This window comes from Vanessa tameamea, chromosome 23, assembly GCF_037043105.1.
Source record: "Vanessa tameamea isolate UH-Manoa-2023 chromosome 23, ilVanTame1 primary haplotype, whole genome shotgun sequence".
In the NCBI taxonomy this organism is placed as follows: Eukaryota; Metazoa; Arthropoda; class Insecta; order Lepidoptera; family Nymphalidae; genus Vanessa; species Vanessa tameamea.
The window spans coordinates 4060097-4071982 of NC_087331.1; the positions used below are offsets into that span (position 1 = coordinate 4060097).

The following is an 11886-nucleotide window of genomic DNA, read 5'->3' on the forward strand; positions in this document are numbered from 1 at the left end:
TACATACGTACGTAAATGTATTTAGGAACCAATATTCGTTAAAAAATATATATACATAGTAACTACGTATATATACATATATATAAATATATTAGCGCTTTGTTGCCTATTCATCTAATTGAACTTCTAAATTGGCAAAGTGTCATTCGGTTTAGTAATATAAAATATAAACTATATTTATAACATACTAAAATAATTTAAGAAAACATTACTTTATTTATTTATCAATATATTTTGAAATATGACCACAGGATTCTGAATGATGATGATCCAAATCAGATTAACTAATCTGGCTAAATACTGAACGCTCATTGGTCCATTATTACGTCATCGGTTGTCAACGACCAATGACCAACGTTTCAGAAACAATTCGAGGTTAATTAGTGTCACCTTAAAATAGGTTCAATGTTATTTATATTACAAGTATAGTAGAGCCTCGCCAATAAAAACTTGATAGGGTCGGGCCTTAACTGGATTACCGACAGTACTGGTTAAACTAAATTTGCATTAAAATTCATATCACAATATAATGATTAATTGATCTTGATGTTGACTCGTATATCTATTTTTTACAAAATTTTAAAAAGTTAGTTGGACCGGTAAAAGTGTCATCTGATGATAAGTGATCACCACCGGCGGTTCAATTATAACCAGAACACAGTACTGCTACTATAAATATACTGAGTATTGATATCTGGCTGTAAATTTACGATCAGTACCTATCCAGATGGGCAGATCCATATATAATATACTTGTAATTTTTTATGGGGTCCGATTACCGCGAGCCTACTGTTTTTGTATTTGAAACCAGTAATTTTGAAGATAATTTGTGTAATTTCATGCAGGAAGTATCATATGGATATTTTAAGTAGAATAATAATTATTGTGTTGAAATAATTATGAGAAACAAAAGCCGTTCAATTAAATTAAATTTTACGTTACGTTTCAGATTATTTTAAATGTAATGATTTTATATTCTCTTTCATAAATACCTTACTAAACTTATTGCTTCTATATTATTTTATAAAAATAAATGCCATACATCAATTAAGATAATATCCCCATATTTAGTTATGAGTTTGTATGCCTGAGGATCATAAGGGTTTGAATTTTTTACTTGGTTTTAGAGACAAGATATTTTCGATAAAAACCTCGGTGTTTCCTAAAGAATACGCAGCGAGGTCCGCGTGTGAGCTTTCTTGTTTCTTCTGTTTTAATAAAGATGTTTAGATAAACAACTACCAACACCAAGAAGGAGTAAAATGAAACCACAAAAGGGTATTAAAGTCATTTATAAAATGATAACATTTAAGCATAACAATTAGCTTGATCAGGATAGTTGCAGAATTGGTTCTCTTGATCCCAATAAAGATTGTTTGGACAACGAAGCAGTTTCGGTACTAAATTACCACCAGCGCTTTTTACACAGTAGTAATATGATGAACATTCCTTCGGATTAGAGTAAAATCCGATATCCTTACATATAAATTCTTGTATAGGAGCTGAAAGATAATAAAAAAGATTTTATTTTTGTATGAAAAAAAAAATAAACAAAGTTTGAATTTAGAATGATTATACCCGTAGTTGATGGTTTTGAAGAAGTGGGATTTGAGGTCGACGTTCCAAGGGCGGTAGAGGACGATTCAATAGACCTCCCTAAAGCGATATTTACAGCTCTCGACAAAGGATAATCGTCTGATTGACAAATTCCAAGAAAGTCGTCAGTTTCAATACTCCAGAGCATAATTCCAGCGATATTAAACTGTAAGGCATATTTCACTTTCGCTGTTAGTGATTTAGCATCATCGTATGAAATCCAATTATTTCCTTGTACAGCGTAAGGCACTTTGGATGAGTTATCATATTTGATGTTCCAAGTTTCTTTACGCAATTTCACGCATAACTGTAATTGAGAATAATATATTAAAATTTAACATTTCCACAAAGTCTATTTAAACTTTAAAATTCTTAGTCACTTTAGAGTAAGTAATGTCATGAGTACTGTGTCTATTATTTCAAATACAAGCATGTTCACATGGTGGTAGTGGCTATGTGTAAGCCCATCTGAGTAGGTACCACCCATTCATCAGATAATCTGCCGCTAAACAGCTATACTCAGTATTGTTATGTTCCGGTTTGAAGGGCGAGTAAGCCAGTGTGTAACTACAGACACAAGGGACATCTTAGTTCCCAAGGCTGGTGGCGCATTGGTGATGTAAGGAATGGTGTATGGGCGGTCGTGACCACTTACCATCATGTGGCCCATTTGCTCATGCGCCTACCGAAATCATAAAAAAAATTACTTTAAAGAATAATGCATAATATATTCTAAATGAAAAAAATACGCTATATAATCTATATAATTATATCAAATAAACACATGTATATGTACATGTATAGACTTTTTATTCAAAATATTATAAGGGTATGTAAAAAGTTTGTAATCACATCATGAAAGTGACATTGATTGTCCCAATATTTTTGTTGAGTTGGAAAAATTAAACGAGAGATTTGTAAATTTCAAACATAGATAGACATAGAAAAGCTAATATTTGAGGTCACATTAAAAGTAGCTTAAGACGTACCATTTTAATTCAAATGTCAGGATACGTATGCGCTGTGAAAAATCAATGCACGCACTGGTAGGCCAGCTGATAATATATTGACATAAAAACATTAAATATAATACAACAAGTCACTCATCGGCTTGGATTGAATCTTCAAATTTTATTTATCATGTAAACAAATGTATGAGTTTATGTAAAGAAGATTTATTTTAACTTACTTCATTAAATCCAATGAATCCATTAGTAGCGGTGTAAGGCCCTGAAATTCCAGGACCAGCCGATAGAGCTCCAACTCCGTTATTTTTTGGATCCGATAATTTGAACGTATGACCATACAGTGGTAAGCCTAGTATTAGTTTTTCTGGTGGACATCCTAAAAAACGTATTAAATTAAGAGATACCTTTTGATGAACTGATGATGATGATGATGATGGGTGATGATGACTACCTTTCATGTAAATAACATGATTTTGGACAAAAAAAACGAATTTTGATTTATGCGAGCCTTTATTAGTTCAAAGCTTTTAATTTCTAATGAAGGTTATATTTACAAATACAAATGTATAAAAAGGTAATATTTTCAAATACCTTGCTTAAGCCAGTACTCCAAAACACCGTCAACTGTTTTCAAATTTTCCTTTGATATGACTACATCCTTTTCGCCCTTGTGGAGAGGAGAATTGTGACCAGTAACTCGGCCAGAAGCTACGCTCATATCGTATGACATCACATTTATTAAATCTAAATACCTGATATGAAAGATATACATAATATTATAAATAATTAGCTGTGACAAACAACCATCCTCTGTTTTAACCCAAAAACGGGGTTGATATCTAAATATACATTATTAATACAACTCCACACCATCTAAAGAGCATACATTTTTTAATTTCAAGTCTCTTATTTCAAAAACATAGGACTTTCATATAAACTTCATACCCCGTTTTACCCCCTTAGGGTGGAGTTTCGTCAAATCCATTCTTAGCGGATTAATCCGTGTGTAGTATTTGGTTTTTATATATAGAAGATTTAAAATTGAATTAATATAAAAGATCAAAATAATATTGAAATCATATTTTATATTATTAACTTAAATGAACAGTATTGATGTGAGTATCCTTTAAATGTTGTTTAAATGCTATAATTATTATATTTAATATCACATATCACATTCTGACGTTTCACGATTAAGTTCTGCTATGCGATTCTATAAAAACCACGATTGGATTAGAAATCAGTTTTCATATCTGAACTCACTTCAACATGAACCTGCAGTGCGATTTTGTAAGAATTGACTTCATAACTCAATCGTGAAATATTGACAACTGAATTACAGTGACACTTCTATCTGATATATGACTTTTGATACTTGTATCCTATATAATTATTATAGCTAACGTCACATATGACATTCAAGTTTCTTACAGAATTGAAAAATATTTGGTAATCCGTAACAATATGTCATATCTTGTGAAGTAATAACTGAGATCCGAGACGACAGTGCAACCATTCTTATTAACGGATTTTTTTAAAAAAATCCATTTTGCATTTCCAATTGCAAATTTATACACAATAGAGGATTGAAAAAAAACATTGTGGTGAAATGAATGAAAACTGTAGTGAATTCCGAAACGCTAAAAGTACATGCTACTTACTGACTAATAGCTGGAATATCATATGACAAAGAAGCCATAGATTTAACAGATGCAACAGCAGCGCTCAAATGTAATCCATGCTTATCAAATTCTTCTCTTAATTCTTTTAAGAGCTGAGTGTAATTATCAATATCATCTTGACCAAATACTGAATCGCCACGATTTGGATATTCCCAGTCGATATTTAGGCCATCGAAGCCATACTTTTGAATAATTTGAATGGCGCTTGTGATGAAATTCTTTCGAAGTTTGGGATTCGCTGCCATCTAAATTATATAATTATATTATATGTATATTCATTAGGAAAATTGTGTAATTTTTTTTTTATCAATAAACATTAGTAAAAAGAAAATCGAATGAAAATAAATAAAAGCATTTTACTCACAATGGAATATTTCGCTGATCCTTCATTCCATCCACCAACAGCTAATATCAATTTAAGATTCGGATTTTGATCTTTAAGTGCAACGAATTTCCTTATATTATCTGAAAAATGATACTTCGAGTTGAGTTTGCGATATAAACTAAAAATTTTGACATTTGACTACTATTACGATTACTATATCGTAATAAATATACATACATATATTATTTACAAATGTTTAAGATAAAATTGTTGATATCATTCTTTTACTCACCTTTACCCCAGTTTTCAGGGTAATCCAAGTACGGGTCTAAGGATACAACAGTTCCTCTCGTGTTTATTCCGAGGAATGTGTAAACGATATGCGTACATAGATCTGTGTTGATGTTATCGACGTCAAATTTTCCGAGGCCATTTCTATACGCTGCCCATGTTCCGTAATAGCAAACGACGTGCTCTAGAAATGTAACAAAAGTATTTTATGATCAATATCGTTGCCTTATGTTAATGTTAATATTTAATCAAGATGTTATTAGGTAAAACTAGCCGACCGAAGAAGGTGTTCAGATAATTAATACTGCGTAACTACTTGCGTTAGTGAAACTTTTGAGGGAGAAACCTTTTATGGTAAGACTTTGTTACTTCTTAAACGTAACATTTAAAGCGGGAGGAACCGCACATAGGTGCTATTGATTTAGTACATTATTATAATATATTTCTGGAAGCATTAAAAGAAAAGATTATTTACTCATGTTACTGAATCGTAAATATTAAAAATAATTACAGTCGAGTTACATTTCTTACAGTGCCAATGTGACCCCTTAGCACCAACTGGTCCTGACATATTTTTTAAAGTGAAAAAAAGTATAATATTGTTTTATATAATAAATTTATATATAAATTATTTATTCGCTTCACTGCTATGAATTTGATATTTGGTATAGTTTCAGAACTTGCGATGAAGCTTATGGAAAGCGAGATACATATCAATATTATACGAAACTTAGTAAAAGATTTCGATTCAAACTTGTTATTTATGCCCATAATATAAAAGAATTTATGTTTGTAACATTAAGATAGTTCGCTAGTAGGAAACTATTGAACAATTCTGAAGCGCACCTGAACTAACAAGTTCTCCTGTCTCACATGTATTTGATAAGAAATTCAAGAGAAAATAATTTAAGATCGAACTGACAAACTATTTTAAGTAACATGTGGTAAATAATAATTATATAAATGATTGGTTTCAATACTAAAAATATATTCCAGAATTGAACGACCTTTGGAATACAGGAAGTAAACTATTTCTAGTTATTAAAATGCTGTTGTTCTTTATATGGGACACTAACGTGTATGCATCTAACACTAATATTTTATTATTCATCACCGCTCATTGACACACACTCGCACAGAGATGTATTAACCATCTTTTACAATGGCAATATTCCACCAACCTATGGAATTAAGATAGGAATCCTTTGTGCCTGTAGTTACACAGGCTCATTCATCTTTTAAATCGTAACACAACAATGCTAAGTATTTCTGTTAAGCGGTAGAACATGTGATGAGTTGTATTCCAAGGAAGGTTTTCACAATAGTTCGAGCTATTTATAGGATAATTGATAAAATATTTAGGATAATTTGAAACTTGAACGCTGATTGGCTAATAAGAGTTGACATTTTTATATTAATTTGTCAGCCAATCAGCGTGTCCATCAATACCATAGCGTTAATATCAGTTTATACACGCCTATAAAGTGATAGTCATCAAGATTTAAATCCAAATAAATCGATTTTTTGCAAGAACTTTAAGATATCTCGATCAACTGTGAAAACTGTCCTGTCTAATTCTTGCAATCGTCTTATGATTTTCGCAACGATTCGATTTTTCCTGTTATCATATAAACGATATTTTACTTACTCTCGTTCGCTTTCGCGTAAACAGCCAAACTGATAACACATAACACGAATAGTACAAAACTATTCATTTTAAACATGATTTAAATCACATAGCTTACGCTATTAAATAAGTTCAAATAATATTGAATATGCATTATAAACGATATTTTATCAAGAATTGAAAACTGAAGTGGTGTTTAAAGTATATTGATAACAAAACGCAATATCTATATATGTTTAAAGGCTATAGTGATTTCACTGTAACTTCGATATATATTTCTAGAGGAAATCTGTAAAAAAATTATATTTAGAAACGAATAAAATAAATGAGCAGTTTTAGTATCAAATGAGAGGGCTTAAACAGCTCAATTCAAATATATATTATTTATACAAATGCGGGCTTTCCTTTAAATGTGTCAATAATTGAGAAAAACTTATAAAATTTAGATATAATACCATCATAGATAGAAGAAAACAAAAATAATTCAATATAAATACTTGTTTACTATTTGGAATAGTTTTATAAATTAAACTAAAATTTTCACTAAAAGTTTGCATCTATCCAATATAATATCTCCATCGTTCCTTTCATTAGACAAAAGCACGTTTAAATGCTTATTGAATATCTGCTAATATTATAAATACAAAAGTAACTCTTTCTGTCTGTTACGCTTTCAATAGCTAAACCACTGACTCGACTTTGTTATAATATAAACTTGCGTTGCAAACTTGATTCTAACCTAACACGAAGTAGCGAAGTCGCGGGCGATAACTCCCCAATAAATCGAGCACATTATGTAATTATATTTATATATAATTAAAGTCAATGAACATAATACAGCAATTATCTTTAAGTTCACTCAAACTACAATTTTTTAAATTAAATAGTATTTAATAAATTAAACTATCGTAAAGGATCAGGTAATGTACTATACAGAAGTATGGAGCCCACTGGAAATCCATTTAGCCGCTGTCATACGTAGAAATAAACTGAAAATTCAGCTCAGCAGGACCAAAAGCGCATGTGGCTAGCAACGACATTTTTTCGACTTTTATTTGAGTCAGCCGTCCGGACCGCTAAATTATTACCGCAATGTTTTCCCAAATAAAACTATAAAAATACACTACATAAAAGCCTTATATGGCTTAAAAAAATCAATTTTCGCCAGTAAGGACTCTCGTTTGGATTTGGCAAATCGATTTCGTGATGAAATGTTCGTTAAAATGGTATAACGTTTTAATTTAAATGAGGAAAATATTTGTTTAAAACAAATTTTAAAATTAGAACAGATTATTAAAAAAAAATACTTTAATCCTTTTGACTTTATAATTGTGTTATTTTAATGTTTTTAAAATAATAAGTTTGTATTTAATTAGCATATATATTATTTCTAGGTATGTTTTTTTTTTTCGTAAATATGTTTGTACAATACTTTTGCCATTTACACCCTTTTTAAACTGGATCACTAGACAATGCCTTGTACTTGATACACAACAAAAAAAATAGTGTCTTTTAACTATGGGGACTCAAAATTCCCTTCTTGCTGAATAAAAAAAGTAAGTGCATATTTCACCCTAGAGCTGTTTTTAACCAAATTGAAACTATCCTCAGAATATCAGTAATTTATATCTAACATTGAATTTAATACACTGACTCATTCATTCTTCAAACTGGAACACAAGAATATTAAGTATTGCTCTTTAGCGGTAGTATATCTGATGAGTGGTTGGTACCGAAACGCAGTTGCACAAAGCTCTACCACCAATTTATCATATTTTAAGATTAAGATAAATTCAACTAATAATCATGACATTTTATTTATTTTATACTTAACGTATGTATTCATCTACTGACTTATACTACTAGACGCCTTGAATCGTAATAATATATTTTCAACTCTTTTTTTTATCATTTGAATTCTCAGTTTAATTAACTCATATTATAATTAGCCTTCAGTCATTGAAATATCATTATTATCAATTATTATTATTGATAGCTTAAGGTGAAAACACATTTAATGTCCATTATTCAGTTTTTCTTTTATGTTATAGGTGGCAAACGAGCAGGAGGTTCACCTGATGGAAAGTGCCACCGCCCTTGGACATCTGAAACACGGGGGGGGCTTGCAGGTGCGTCTACCTGTCAGGAAGGAGTACGCTCTTTTCTTGTAGGTTCCCAAGTCGTATCGGTTCGGAAAAACCACCGGCGAAAGCTAATCTGAGAAAGTAAAATAAAATCTAAGAAAGTAAAATCTACATATTACCGAGCCATATTATCGATAACCACATAATCTTCTGTAAATCGAAGCATTATGAAGTATCTAGAGACGTCATATAATAAAATGAAAATGAATTAACGTTTACAAAATTTTAGGTCAATACGTTTGTTCATGGATACTAGTATATATTATCGTTTTTCTATTAAAAGGTTTAATCTTGATTGTTCTTTAAGGATTGATATATTAGATAAGGAATTGGAGTCAAGTGTAACTAATTCATTCGATTTTGCTGTTTAAAAACAACTTGCGTCACTAGCTCTGAGTCAAGTTAGTGCATCGAATAAAACAAGTTAATGTAAAGCAATAGGTTCATATCTACGCAAATCCATCAAATATTTTAGTGTGTCATAAAATATTGTTGATTATTATGGTCCCTGTTTTTATTTCAATTAAGTTTTGAAACTGTATATTTATTAACAACCGATAGGAATTATCAATGCTATTCTAAAATAACTTACATCTTATTCTCGTGAAATGTTGAAAGAGATTCATTTAAATGTTTTATTTAATATTAAAATTTTACATGGAATAAAACATCTAAGTGCCCAAGGTCGGTGGCGCATTGGCGATGCAAGGAGTGGTTTATATTTCTTACAGCGCTTCTGTCTGCGGCCGGTGGTGACCACTAAACATCACTGGCCCATTTGTCCGTCCGATATCTATATATATAAAAGCGAAATACCACTCACTGATTAATCACGAAATCTTAGAAACTATAAAACCTACAAACTTGAAATTTGACAGTTAGGTTATAGGGTGTACACATCCGCTAATAAATTCGAATTCGAAACTCCACCCCTGAGGGGGTAAAACCAGGGTTGGAAGTTTGTGTTTTATAAATTCCGCGCGGGTAAAGCCGCATGTTTAGCTAGTTATATATATATATGCCACTAACGATATTAACAATGTTTTTAACTTTTTCGGATTACTTACCACAAAATTGATACAGATATTTTATTATACCTACTGATATGAACTATCGTAACCGACTCTGACAAATCTATTATTTTGTCAGGTGTGTATATACTTTATTAGTTTTATTATTTTTCAATTGTAAAATATTCGTTACCTAAACAATCATTCTCATCTTCTTATTCTTAGATATAAGCGAACACAGAAACAGGCTAAAACCGTTTCGCTCATGAAGTGAATCGAAATGGTATAAAATGGAAACATTTGAAAACTTTAAGGTGTTAAGTAATGAATTCAGACGGAATCCTTAAAGGACGTCCTTGTTTGATAATAACTTTTAGCCACTCGCCGTTCCGGTTAGTGTCTTCAGTTTGGAACTAATTTAACTTTAAGAATTAAATTCATGTCAGGTTTAGAAGATCCGGTTTAAGTTCATGCCATGCTTAGGTGACAATGTGAAGATGTTTGGTGCACCTGCACCCGTTAAGTTATAAATGCATTTTGAACTTTTGGCAAGTAACTACGTGTATGTTCAACAAGCAAATGCCATCTGCTGTTCCTAGTTGATTACCGAGAGTGTCTTTATGAGAACTTACAACATCGTCGATACCTATCAAGATATTTATACACAATTATTTAAGGAAAGGTGATATTTCACTGCTATTTTTTATCTTAGCCCAAGTCTAAGTTCTAATAATAAGAAAAACCACGTTTGAAATGTTCGTTCAGAAGCTACGAAATATAAAGAAATTATTTTAACTATAACTCTAACAATAATATCCTGAGATAATATATTGCCGTATTCATACTATTTCTACTTCGAAGTTTTTTTTTTTTTTTATATCATTGGTTGGCGGACGAGCATATGGGCCACCTGATGGTAAGTGGTCACCACCGCCCATAGACAAAGGCGCTGTAAGAAATATTAACCATTCCTTACATCACCTATGCGCCACCAACCTTGGGAACTAAGATGTTATGTCCCTTGTGCCTGTGATTACACTGGCTCACTCACCCTTCTAACCGGAACACAACAATACAGTGTACTGTTATTTGGCGGTAGAATATCTGATGAGTGGGTGGTACCTACCCAGACGGGCTTGCACAAAGCCCTATCACCAAGTAAAGCACGCAGTTTACGGAAATGCGAATCCTTGCGCATTCTTCCTTCTCTTACAGTAAAAGTTTTTTCTGTGATTAATTGGAAATGATTCTAAACACTACTTCAGTGTAGCTTGCCGGACATAGATATGACAAAATTTCATTCGACACATTTAGATTTCCCCACGATGTTTTCTAAATACATAATTTGCATGAAATCTCAGTAGCGCTTGCCCGGATTTGAGCCCACGACATTTGTTTAAGATCAGTGTTTTCTATTAACTGGCTGATCTTTACTCTTCTTCTGTATATTTCGTAGAAACATTATTGTTGTGAATTATTTTGTCATTACCATATAAGAGATTTGAGAGTCTCTAACTACATATTCAATGTTCGTGCCAACGACACTAATAATGACGTAACTGCCTTATATGTTCTTTACTTTTAAGGCAAAATTCCAGACAGATTTTATCAGTCGATTGTACAGAATTCCGTTCCGTTCCGGCAAGCAAGTACCACTACCATATTCAAGAATTTAAAAGCTTTTAATCTAATTAAATTGAGATATATATTTACGCCAATTCAAAGGGAAGTTCAAGTAGTGGCAACTCTGATAAAATAAAACCTTAGTGAAGAAGCGACAACATTTTTCTTTTTATATGTTTTAATGTTAAATTTATTTAAAAACGCTTCGGTATTTTTTGTTTGTGTTTTTTAAAAGAGAATAAATTGAATATGTATTTCTTAGAATAGTTTATGAAAAATTGTAGTAAATTTTGTAGACCTATTCTGTAAGGTACAAAATTACAGAACTTGATCGTGAAATGTAACAAAAATATTTATTCTTCGTCTATTTGATAGGGTTAAAAAAGCTTGTTTGAAAGCATTATTTGGAGAAAAAATACTTTTATATAATCAACTGGGTTGCCAGTAATTACAAGATTTCCATTTATTTTATTAAACTTGACGGCGCATGATGCGCCATCTTGTTTATTCATACTGGTTGGAAAGGAATATCAATGGGAGTTGAACGGCGCTCTAGTGAAGCGTCGCGTCGATGGTAGCAAGGCAGCTATCTTGGATCGACAGTTACATTCAAGATTTCC

The 11886-nt window shown here is 31.5% G+C and overlaps 1 protein-coding gene across 1 annotated transcript; it reads right to left on the reverse strand.

The window, feature by feature from the left end:
• Window positions 1-1274: 1274 nt before the first annotated feature.
• LOC113401881 (probable chitinase 2) lies at window positions 1275-6620 on the reverse strand. Its single transcript, XM_026641957.2, has 8 exons — window positions 6511-6620; window positions 4864-5046; window positions 4611-4711; window positions 4226-4491; window positions 3156-3316; window positions 2786-2940; window positions 1579-1903; window positions 1275-1502 (listed from the first exon to the last, which is right to left on the reverse strand). Exons 1-8 carry the CDS (start codon window positions 6584-6586, stop codon window positions 1309-1311), a joined length of 1461 nt encoding a protein of 486 aa, XP_026497742.2. The 5' UTR covers window positions 6587-6620; the 3' UTR covers window positions 1275-1308.
• Between the last annotated feature and the right edge of the window lie 5266 nt (window positions 6621-11886).

What these genes read in the sequence shown, in the direction of transcription:
- LOC113401881 (XM_026641957.2), bottom strand. Translation starts at nt 6,586, where the DNA reads ATGTTTAAAATGAATAGTTTTGTACTATTCGTGTTATGTGTTATCAGT. An exon ending in CCCTGAAAACTGGGGTAAAG is followed by an intron (nt 4,712 to 4,863) that starts GTGAGTAAAAGA and finishes ATCATTTTTCAG; the next exon opens with ATAATATAAGGAAATTCGTT. An exon ending in TTCAAAACCATCAACTACGG is followed by an intron (nt 1,503 to 1,578) that starts GTATAATCATTC and finishes ATTATCTTTCAG; the next exon opens with CTCCTATACAAGAATTTATA.